Below are 12004 nucleotides of genomic sequence, written 5' to 3'. Positions count from 1 at the left end.
ATTGCCTTTTATTTGGGGAAAACTGGAGAGGGAGGAATTTGCTAAAAAAACACATTTTTAAGTCTCTTTAATTTGGTTGTTTCTCTTTCAGGGACAGCAGCAGTGTAACTATTATTGCTATCTTAATGTGCTCTTGTGTTCTATGTGAAATATTAAAGGCACAGGGACAGGCCATCCCCATGTGCCAAAAGACGAGCTGACAGGGAAGACTACCAGCCTGGCAGAACAGAGAGCTTTGGCTGGAACTTGGAGGGAAAAAAAAGAAGAGTTTATGACCTTTGGAAGAAGGGGCAGATCAGTTAGGAGGACTACAAGGATGTCACGAGGTTATACAAGGAGAAAATGAGAAGGGCCAAAGCCCAACTAGAACTTAATCTGGCTGCTGCCATAAAAGACAATAAAAAATGTTTCTATAAATGCATTAGCAACAAAAGGAGGGCTAAGGAGAGCATGCATCCTTTCTTGGATGTGGGGGAACCATAGTGACAAGGGATGAGGAAAAGGCTGAGGTACTTAATGCTGTCTTTGCCTCAGTCTTTTAATGGCAAGATCAGTTGTTCTTGGGGTACCCAGTCCCCTGAGCTGGATGACAGGGAGCAGAATGAAGCCCCCATAATCCAAGGGGAAATGGTGAATGACCTGCTGCACCACTTAGACACACCCAAGTTTGTGGGGCCAGATGGGATCCACCCAAGGGCACTGAGGGAGCTGGTGCAGTGCTCACCAAGCCACTTTCAATCCTTTATCAGCAGTCCTGGCTAACTGGGGAGGTCCCAGCTGACTGGAGGTTGGCACATGTGATGCTCATCTACAGGAAGGGCTGGAAGGAGGATCCAGGGAACTACAGGCCTGTCAGTCTGACCTCGGTGCTGGGGAAGGGTATGGAGCAGATCATTTTGAGTGCCATCACATAGCATGTACAGGACAGCCAGATGATCAGGCCTGGTCAGCATGGATTCATGAAAGGCAGGTCCTGCTTGACCAACCTGATCTCATTCTATGACCATATGACCTGCTTAGTGGATGAGGGAAAGGCTGTGGATGTTCTCTACCTGGACTTTATTAAAGCCGTTGACACTGTTTCCTAAAGCATTCTCCTGGAGAGACTGGCTGCTCATGGCTTGGATGGGTGTACACTTAATTGGGTAAAAGCTGTCTGGATGGCTGGGCCCAAAGGGTTGTGGTGAATGGAGTTAAACCCAGCTGGTGGCCAGTCACAAGTGGTGTTTCCCAGGGCTCAGTACTGGGTCCAGTTCTGTTTAGTATCTTTATCAATGATTTGGATGAGGGGATTGAGTGCACCCTCCATAAGTTTGCGGGTGACACAAAGTTGGGTGGGAGTATTGATCTGCTTGAAGATAGGAAGGCTCTACGGAGGGATCTGGAGAGGCTGGGTCAGTGGGCCAAGGCCAATTTTATGAGGTTCAACAAGGCCGAGTGTGTTGGGTCTTGCACTTGGGTCACAACAACCCCAAGCAACCCTACAGGTGTGGGGAAGTGTGGCTGTAAAGCTGCCCAGCAGAAAAGGACCTGGGGGTGTTGGCCAACAGCCAACTCAATATAAGCTGTCAGTGTGCCCCAGGTGGCCAAGAAGGCCAATAGCATCCTGGCTTGTATCAGGAATAATGTGGTCAGTAGGACCAGGGAAGTGATTGTGCCCCTGTACTTGGCACTGGTGAGGCCACACCTCAAATGCTGCGTTCAGTTTTGGGCCCCTCACTCCAAGAAGGACATGGAGGGGCTGGAGTGTGTCCAGGAGCGGGGGAGGGGTCTGGAGCCCAAGGCTGATGAGGAATGGCTGGGGGCACTGAGGCTGGTGAGCCTGGAGAAGAGGCTGAGGGGAGACCTTACTGCCCTCTACACCTGCTTGACAGGAGGGGGTAGTGAGGTGGGTGTTGGTCTCTTCTCCCCAGTAAGAAGTGATAGGACGAGAGAACGGCCTCAAGTTGTGCCAGGGCAGGTTTAGATTTGATATTAGGAAAAAACATCTTCCCCAAAAGGGTTGTCAAGCATTGGAAGAGGCTGCCCAGGGAAGTGGTTGAGTCCCTATCCCTGGAGGTGTTTAAAAGATGTGTAGATGTGGTGCTTAGGGACATGGTTTAGCGGTGGACTTGATGATCTTAAAAGATCTTTTCCTGCCTAAACAAGTCTGATTATGATCCTTTTGTCTGTTCCATATTTCCTACCTCTAACACAGTAATGCAAAGGGAATGTTACCGTAGCTTAGCATTTGTGTCTTAAACATTGAGTTCATGGATATAAAGTTGTCACTAGCACTCTGTGTGTTGCTGTACAGCGAGAAGGAAAAGCTTTGTAGCCCAAGGATGTTTGTTTAAAAATTGCCTTTTTTTATCTGGAAAGGAAGTGTATGTACAATGCTGTTGTCTTTGGCTATACACAAAAAACAATGTTTGTGTAAAGTGTGTTGCTCTCCTATCAAAGCAATCTTCCTCTCCATCCTGAGGTGGTGATGGGGGAATAAATAATGGCCCTTGGGCTCTGATGGAGCCTTAAGCCATTTATTTGAGTGTCCTTTATAGGAGGATAGTAAGCTCTATTCTTTGACTATTTTCTAGGTAAAATTAGTTAAGAAAATGGAAAACATTCTGCATACAAATCTGTCTTTCTGTGCAGGTGCTACTGATGAAGCTTAATCATAAATTCTCAAGAACTCTACATGCTAAGTTTGTTTTAAGCATGGCTTTTACATTGGTTCTGAGTAGTGAACCATCACCAATAAACTGATTTCAAAACTTGTCAGTCTGCAAAAGAAGATTTTTAGATAGGAAATATTTTTTATGGCCTTTGTACTTAATGTAGCAAAATGGTTTTTACTTCCTAGATTCTTAAGAAAACACAAAATGCTAGTAGAGCCTGATTTGGGCAGTGTTCATTCTGGGGACCCTTAAGATTTGTATATTCAATTTAGATAAAGCTATTCCTGTCTCTTCAGTTTAAGGTGAAGCATTTTGCTTTTTACGCTTAAGATTGAAAATGGAAACCAAATTGTCAGACTGTAATTTCCTCTCCTGAAATGAGAATTGGATCAAAGCTATTTCATTAAGGGTGAATTACAACTCTTAATTTTGCAGTTTATTCACATGGAGTCATATTGTAACTCTTGAAACAGTTTAGCACTTAGCAGTATATCGGAAAACATTGCAAATAGTTAGATGCCAGAGGTTTTATTTGGAAGGATCAGCTGTTCAGGAATTTCTTCAAGATACCCTAGCAAAACCCCTTCCTCTCAAAAAGGCTATTAAATGCACATATAGGGAAACTGAAAACTGCATGCTGTTTCCTTGAGGTGTACGCTCTCTCACACAGTTAAAACTTTTTTCTGATTGATTTCAGTACTCATCTGAGAAGCTGAACAAAAGTGGCAGCTTGTTCCCTTTCGACATCAACGGTAAGTTCTTCAGAAACCTTAGCTGTGTTTTACTGAGGTAATTGGTATAGCAAGCAGCCTTTCTTTTGTAAATAAGGTGAGGGGGATGGAGCATGCTGTTGTAGAGCCTGCTGGTTTAAGCTGGTCTTTGAACAATACTGGGAATAGCTGGTTGTTAGTTTTGTACTTGTGACCTGCTTTGCATGCCAAAAGCCCCTTGTAACACATTTTTTTTTTTTTTGTTCAATATCTGCTATGGTGTACAGAAAGCACACCAATGCTGTTTTTCATGCTAAACATCTCTTCAGGTTCCCCAGCTAGCAGAAAACTCTCACATCTTTACACAGCTTCTTACATGCTTTGCCACAGAGAGTGTCTGGCATGATGCAAACCATAAGTTGAAGTCCAGTGCCTTCATACAAATGTTATTTGCTTTCCCCCCTTGGTCCTATTAGAACAAAAGTTGTATCTCGCAAAAATAAAAATGCCACTTATATGTAAACGTTGTATTGTTTTATTAAGGGATGGACTTGAAATGTTGCATGTTTGGTCGTGTCCTTAAGCATGGAGGACTTTTATTTGCTCTGTGGGATTCCCCATAAAATGTGAATCTTGGTTTGTGTGAGGTTTCAAAGGCAAATGGTATTTTATCTTAAATACCATTACCATGCAAACAATTAAAACACATATGCAACTCCTGACTTTTTTTACTGTAAACTTTAAACCAACTTCCCAGCCTGGGAGAAAGCTTCCTAAGGCTTTTTAAAAATCAGGTCAGTCCAAGCTAGCAAATTGTCCTACAGTAGATGCTAGGAGTTTCAAACATTATCTGGATCCCATTGTGTTGGCTATTTTACTTGCATTGAATTATGGATGGTCCCTGCCTTGAAGAGCTTACATGCTTAAGGCAAAGCACAGTATGTGGTTGTACCCATCTGAAAGAATGGAGGAGGAAGGACAGAGGAATTCTAATAAAACATGTTGTTTGAATAGGCCAGCTGTCTGCACAGTTAAATGATTTTGAGACAATAGGGTGTTCTTTAAATAAGATCCAAATAAACAGGATAATCCATGACATACTTTGGGCACGGAACACGTACAGCTATTTGGGTTTGCAACTTTTAAAGCTACTCAGCAAATCTCTTATCTGTTGATTACTCTAAAACTTAGTTTAGACAGCCAACTATAAGAATATACAAGTATTTAATGTTTAGGCTATACCTAGGTTCTTAAAATAGGCATAAGGGAAAAACTTGGTATTTTAAATATTCTTTCTTTAAAGCTGGGATAAGTGAAACTTACTTGGCTAATTGGTTTAAATTAGCAAATTTTCTAACCAAGCATGAAGCACTGTTAACTGGCCAACAGTTTTGCTGCTTTTCAATTTGCAAATCCAAAGTCTGCTGTAGTTCTTATTACACTTCATTGTATAATGTGGAGGAACAGCTGTAAAATGTGCAGAATGTTCTCAAAGAAATGCTTTACAAAAGAGTGAGAGGCTTCCCTGGCAGACTGCTTTTAACCCAGCATTGCCACTTCAGATGAGAAGTTGTGCACTATGGGTTATGTCTGTATTCAGAGTTAAACTTGCAGGAGGTTCTTAAGGGATACTCGCTTTATTTTATGCATTGGAATAAGATTTTTTTTTTTCCTACACTTTGAATATGAGCAAAAAAAAGAAACAATCTGCAGTCTGATCTAACTTTTTTACTGTTTCCAATTTAAAGTAAAGCTTTTCACACCACAGAATGTGAACGCCCATCTCTTTGAAACTTTTCTTTAGTAAGATATTCTTAACAGAAAAGCGTAACAGCCAAATGACGGACAGCAATCTATGAAGAGATTATCCTTTTTAAAAAAAAAAAAAACAAAACCAAAAAAACCCCCCAAAAAATTCCCTGGTGGGTTCTCACATTACTTGTTAATCCATTTTGGTGGTACCTTAGGTTTTTCACTGTTATGGGGTTTAATTGTGGTATATGCGATGCACAAGGAAGCAGGTAAAGAAGCTGTCCCTGTTGCTCACTAATAAACACAGTGCTGTAATCTTTTGGTCTACAGCAAGAAGCATTAACAAGGTACATATATACTGGAATGCCTGGATTGGCTCCTGAAATACTTTTTTGGTCTTCATGGTTTTGGAATTTTCTACCTTTTTTGAAATTAATTTATAACTATAGTGTGAAATGTGTAATTGTGACTCTTCCTTCTAAGCTCGAGTTTGATTCATGGTTTCACATTAAACTAGGTTTAAATCAAGTTGTCTTTTTCCTTTGCATCTTTCACCTGTATCTTTCTTTTGTTTTCAGAAGAGAGTCCTTGGAAAGCTTTAAATGGGGGTTGCCCAATCCAGACTGACACAACAAGGAATTCAGCTTACCCTTTCCCAGTGTGCCCATTCAGCACTGGCACTGCCAGTAATGGTAGTCTGCAGTGGCAGCAGCAGGATGGATAAGTGAATTAAACCTTAACGAAAACTCCGGTCAGCCCTTGGCACCACCAACAAAACGCCACTGTAGGTCCCTCTCTGAACCAGATGAGCTGGCTCGCTGTCGGTCACCGTGGAAGCCTGGCAATTCAAAGGTTTGGACTCCTGTATCAAAGAGACGGTGTAATAGCGGCGGTAGTGCTACCTTGCAACGCTGCAACAGTCATGGAAGTGCAACCTTACAGAGAAGCACAAGTATCAGTCTGCCACAAAACATACTAAATAACGTCTTCACTATCACCAGCTTCAACACATCACCAGTACCCAGACCTTCCTCTGCCAGCAGCGGGTTTGTGGACAGTAGCGAGGGCAGCACAAGCTCAAGTACCCGCTGGAATTCTGGAGGCCCTTGTGACTTTAACCCAAGGCGCCGCCTCTCCCTCTCCCAGGAGCACATCACCGAGACGGGAAATCTCTTGCCTTCAGCCAACAGCACTCCCACCTCCACACCCGAGCTCAGCCGGCGTCAGGGCTTGTTGAGATGCCGCTCTCAGCCTTGCGTTCTGAATGAAAAGAAAAGCCGGCTAAAGCGCAGACGGGAGGAGGATGTACGATGGAACAGACCATCGTTAGACTTTTTTAAAATGACACGGGTGAGATTTTACTTTTCTCAGTGTGTGAAGGGAACTCTATTTCTAGATAACTTGAACTAATTAGTAGTTGTTACGGATTTGCTTGCGTTTTTGTACTGATACATATCACCTTCAGCAGTATAGCAGGCTTCTTAAACTTGCAAGTGCTATACCTGTAACAACTTTTTGCTCCCAAAGCCCAGTTCTTGAAGTCCAGTCTACTTGATAGAGAGCTATGAAAAGATGCTTGAAGCAGAGGTCGCAAAAATGATTTGTTAAACTGCAAGGAAGCCATAGGGAAGGGGTGGATAGGGTAGCGAAAGTTACACCACTGTGTTCCCAGAGAACAGTGTGCAATGATTTCTAAGGCATCTTGGTGCAAATCTGTTTGGTAAAGAAATCTGTTTGGTTAAGCCTCCCTTTACAGCTTGAGAAATTCCATAAAGCTAAATAAGAGCAAGCAAACCCCCATACAAATGAATTAATGAATAAACTGCTAATAAGCAGTTAAGAGTAGAAATAATGTTCTAATATGGCAACTGCAGATGCTCCAGCTCAATGGAGAGGTGTTTCACTCCAGTTACTTGGAATTCTACTTCTCTCCTCACGTGAGAGTAAAGGTGCTAATTTAAAAAACTAGTAAACTTCAGTTCATGCCTATACTTGGCATGTAATAACAATGCGTGTTCATGGCTCATTTTTCAAAGCTTCTGTGTCCAGTTTTAAACTGTAGCAGCTGCCTCTGAAGATACTCATTTCTGTGGATGTAAAAATGAGTCTTACATTACGGGCAGAGACGCTTCATGCTGGTGAGAATATAACCCTACTGCCTTCAGTAGATCCCAGACTCGGGAGGCTGGTGTGTGTAGGTCTGTCAAGAGTAGTGGGGAGGAGGCAGTTTGCTGAAGTAGCAATAAAAATGGAAGGAAATAGTTCTGCACCAGTGTCCCTGCATTTGATGCACTGTGCAAAGGAAAAGCTGAACAGAATGGGATGCTGGCTAAAATGTCAAATCTGTGGCACCGTGGAATTGGCAGGCTTCATGTAGAAACGTGTGGGAAAAATACTAATAAGATACTGGAACTGAACTGTCTGCTGTGGGATATTCATAGTTAACTAGTTTATGTCCACTTTGCTTAGCTAAAAGTCTGTATGATGGCATCTGTCCTTCTGTTATACCTTTGAGACAACTTACTCAGAGCTTAAAGGATTTTCTTTAAGACTTTTTTTGATAAAGCTGTGGTGTGGGTAGCTGGTTGGCAAGCCATAGAGAATGATCTGTTTGCTTATTGACAAGGTTGGTAACCAGTTCTGTTCTAGATATGCCTAGATACTGTTCTGAGTTTTGGTTAAGAAGCAAGTTTATTAGTTAGCTAATCAGATCTCACCTGTTTCTGTGTTAATCACTGCTGAGATTAGTAAACTAATCTGTTCCAGAAATATTAGTGGATTTGCCTTTCAACTGCCTGTGTGGTCTAATGCACATTTCTTTATTTAAACTGAATGTAAAATTTAAAGTCTTTTCCTCTTTTGGCTAGACTTGCTCTTTGCATTCTTCAAGCTCCAGAGGTGAGATGCAGTATTTCAGACCAGCAGAATAGTTTCAGTTGCTCAGGTGTTATACCTTATAAATAATCCATATAATAGCGTGTATGGGGGAAAAAAAAAAACCTGATACAGCCCATGTCTATAGAAAGTTCTTCAGCTATTTAGATTTGCTGCTGAATTGAAGAGTACAGGAGACTAATACTCAGCCAGTCTCATTCCTGTAAGACCTATTTTGAAATGATGTTTTTGTGATAAGCGGAGTACTTTATGCAACAAAGTTCATTCTACAGTGTCAAGGCCTGATGTTTTTTCCCAGCTGTTTCAGTAGAACCTTCCTATAAAGATACTACTGTGTATTTAATCAAAGGCACAAAGTATAGTTTGGAAATACATCCATTTCCAAATATGCTCAACTTTAATGAAAACATCTGTTTAAAAACTAGGCAAGTACTGAAAACACTTGAAGTAAAAAAATTGAATTAAGTTTTCAAGAAATGCTGGGGTTTTTTTAGGATGACAGCTTGCTTACCCATTACATTGTTAGAAGTCTTATTTCTTCATAGCCTACCTCCTCCCTATGCCCCAAATACTGGCAGATGTACATGCTTTGAAACTGAGGTTGTGGTCTTTAACGTTTCTCTCTAAACTTAACCTTACTGCTGTGCAAAATATTATAAGCTAAGACTGTAGAAGGCTAATGTTAAAGTGTCACACAAGGAGATGTGGATGTGTCCTGTATCTGCATATAGTTCAGTGATGATCAGGACTATGATAAGGGGAAGTTCATTAAGACTGCTCTTTCATGAATCTTGATGGCTCCTCATTGCTTCCAAAAATATGTTCTCTGATTTCAGATTCACTTCTAAGTCAGTTTATGAAAGGCCTATGTTGAAAACAAGTGCTTTTAAGGATTTTCATTATAAGCTTTTCTGCAAATATTTTGATGTCCTCAAATCTTCTTAAAAAGCTAAACTCACCAAATAGTTTCTGAAATCCAGGTCAGTAATTAGATAATTAGTATTGCTTGTGGAGAACTTAAGTCATAGTTGACCCATGTTATGATAGATCTGAACATGCTGGGAAGGGAGAGTTTGTACTTTATATTGTGGTGGTCTATTGGAGAGGGGATGTTTGGGTCTACAGCCATTTCTGCTGATGCTCTGGAGTCCTGAGAGGTCCTGCCAAAATTGCTCAAGGTTTCCTGGCTAGGAGTTCTCTCAAATCAATATTTATTGGAACTAAATTACTTGTTTACTTTAACCTGAAACAAGTGCTGTTGTAGCTGCATGAAGATCCTGAATAGCTGTGGTTGGGTGAAGCTTTAGAGGGAGGAGGGGATGAAAGGTGTTATTGGTTGGGGGGATGTATTTTGCATTAGTAAACTGTGTTTTGCGAGCTGAGTTCTGGAGAATGTACTTGGTGGTTGCTGCTTCTACTAATTCACTAAATCTAAGTGCTAGAAAATCAAAAGTAATTTTAAAAGCAAAGTTCCCATTGTCATTGCTTTTTAAGCTTAGCGTTCATAAGTGAGTAAATTCAGATTATCAATCTACCCTTATCTATCCTTAGTTTCTGTATTTGGTCATGACTTGCTTCTTTCCACTGTTGCCTCTTTAATATTTGAATTTGTGCCTTTATTTAAAAGAAGGAAAAAAATTGGGCAGCTCTTAACACCATAAACTGTTTCTTTCTTTCAGTTTACTTTGATTTTATTTTCTTCCACAGAGCTTCCCACTTCACTTCACTGTACTCCCTCTCTGTTTTAGATTTTATGCCCTCTTGGAAAAGAATATGCCGTATCTCCATTTCTCATGGAAAACACTACATTAATATTCAGTAAAATGAGTAAGTCGCCTATGTAGAAATAGATTGAAATGATCAGGCAGACTGCTGTACACCACCATTTAGCTCTCACATAATGCTAAATCCTGGAAGGATCTTTTTCTGGACTTGAAGCTTAAAATGCAAACTTGTGAAACTTCAGACCTTCTAGAACATGAAGACAGCTGTAAAAACAACTAGAAAAGACTGTAGGAAAAGATACCAAAATATGATAGCTGTTTTCAGCCCCGAAGGACTCAAAATTACTTTCTCTATTCAGTTATGCAAGAATAGCTGTAGAAGTTGTAGAACTGCAGAACACGGTATCTCTGCCGACTTTGTTCAGTTGCCCAAATAAGAAGCTGGCTCCCGTGAGGGGTGTCAGTCTTCCTTCGCTGCGGCAGGAATGTGATCACCCTGGTGTTTGAAGATGACTGTGCATGGCAGAGAGCTGCTTTGGGCTTGCGCTCTTCTGCAGTTAATCAGCTCTATCACAGAGGCTGCCCCAGAGTAAGTAAAGGTGGCATTTAGCCTGCTAACTGCAGCAGGAGGTTAGAAATGTTTCTTTACCGAAGAGTTCTTCCACCCCAGAAAACTGCTGAGCTTTTTCAAATGTTCTGCCTCATGAATTACGTCAGTCGATCCCGAGGTGTGACAAGTAAAGAACAGCCAAGAGGTTGCACAGTTTTTCAGTGTGCAAGCAAGTTTTATTGTGACAGTAAGATTTAATTCTGTTTCAGATCAAACAACACACTGTAGTTTGAAGTCTTTCTGGTGTTTAACATTCTTGTGCTACTCTTCCCCCCCTTTGGGGTTGCCAAAAAATAAAAATTCCATGGTATCATGCTTTAAAAAAAAAAAACAAACCAAACTTTTATAATATGTTCTCTGAAGTGATCTTTGGTCTGTTTAAATAGTTAATACAAAATAGGTGGCTTTATCTAAGTAAGTAATAGTTTCAACTATTCAGTGCTATGGCATCTCATGCATTAACTCTAGACTAGATAAGACAACACAATTAGAAGTTTTAATGGTCTCTATAAACAGTGAAGGAACTCAGGGTCTGAAGTTATGATTTCCTAGCACAAGGTGCTTCTGCCTTAGATATGCTTTAAATTTGCCTGGATTTTATACTAGTGGATTTTCTCGGTACTGAGAGAGATCCTAAGTGCTTCACCAGGTCAGGCCACACTCTGGGTAGCCTGGCACGCTGCCTCACAGAGGACTGATGGTTTGAAGCGTGTAGGAGCAATGAACGTGCAATGGGATGGATACCTCTCCAGCACGATGGCCTGGCTTCTGCCAGTGTGCAGCTTGGGGCCTTCAACATGTGCATTAGTGGTTCAAGCACTGATAACTACCAATAGATCTATTTTCTGTTGAAAAATCTGGTTTTTAATCCTTCATTTTGGACCTCCACAATATTCAACAATAATTTTTGTAAACTCTGTTCATCGCCACCTTCTCCAAACACCTGAATGCTTGACTTATTTTCTTTCTTGGAGTTTAAGGTTTTGAATCAGCAAAACACTTGGATAATTTTGATCCTTAAATTAAATCATGTTTAAATCATCTCTGCTTTATCATTATTGACTTTTATGCTTCAGGTCAGTCACGTAGTAGCTTTGTGGATCTATGTAGGAAGGAGGGCTTCTCACAGAAGACTGCATCTGAGTCAAAGACTTGTTAACTCTGGCCAAAAGAGCAAGGCTAGCATCACTTAGGTTGGAGGGTAAGCAGAGGGACTAGTTGATAATGATTTCCACAGCAGTTTGAAAGTAGGGATCACTGGTGGGGGTGGATAAATTTCCCTGAAGGGTGTGATGAGGCAGCATTTTATGAAGGGCAGAACACAAAAGCACTGCAGCTGAGCTTAGATCAGATGATCGCTGCTTTTCCTGCAGAGGCTTTCTTAGTGACTCCTCATCTCTTGTGGAATCTCTGCATCCGCTTACTTGAACTTTACTTTGTGTGGCCCAGTTTGCAGAAGCTAATGTGAATAGATACAAGGGTGAGATGCGATTAGTAATTACTTCATTTGAGTATCTAAACCAGGGTAACAAACTTGCGGTTGCTGTCTGAGAACTATTAGGCATTCATTTTGTTTTGTTGCTCTTTGAGGGCACTATAATAGTCCGTATGTGGACAGGGAGATGACTTAGCCATACTGTGGCCTCACGAAGTTTA

The 12004-nt window shown here is 41.1% G+C and overlaps 1 protein-coding gene across 1 annotated transcript in view; it reads left to right on the top strand.

Moving 5' to 3' along the window:
- FAM53A (family with sequence similarity 53 member A) overlaps positions 1 to 12004 on the top strand; it is a 65820-nt gene that overhangs the window by 19032 nt on the left and 34784 nt on the right. Inside the window, 3 exon segments of the mRNA XM_009635848.2 lie at positions 3355 to 3409; positions 5698 to 5835; positions 5838 to 6469. Of these exon segments, the coding sequence (XP_009634143.2) occupies positions 3355 to 3409; positions 5698 to 5835; positions 5838 to 6469 (825 nt within the window).

This window comes from Egretta garzetta, unplaced genomic scaffold (genome assembly GCF_000687185.1).
Source record: "Egretta garzetta isolate BGI_Z169 unplaced genomic scaffold, ASM68718v1 scaffold183, whole genome shotgun sequence".
NCBI classification, from domain to species: Eukaryota; Metazoa; Chordata; class Aves; order Pelecaniformes; family Ardeidae; genus Egretta; species Egretta garzetta.
This window is presented reverse-complemented; position numbering and strand designations above follow the sequence as displayed.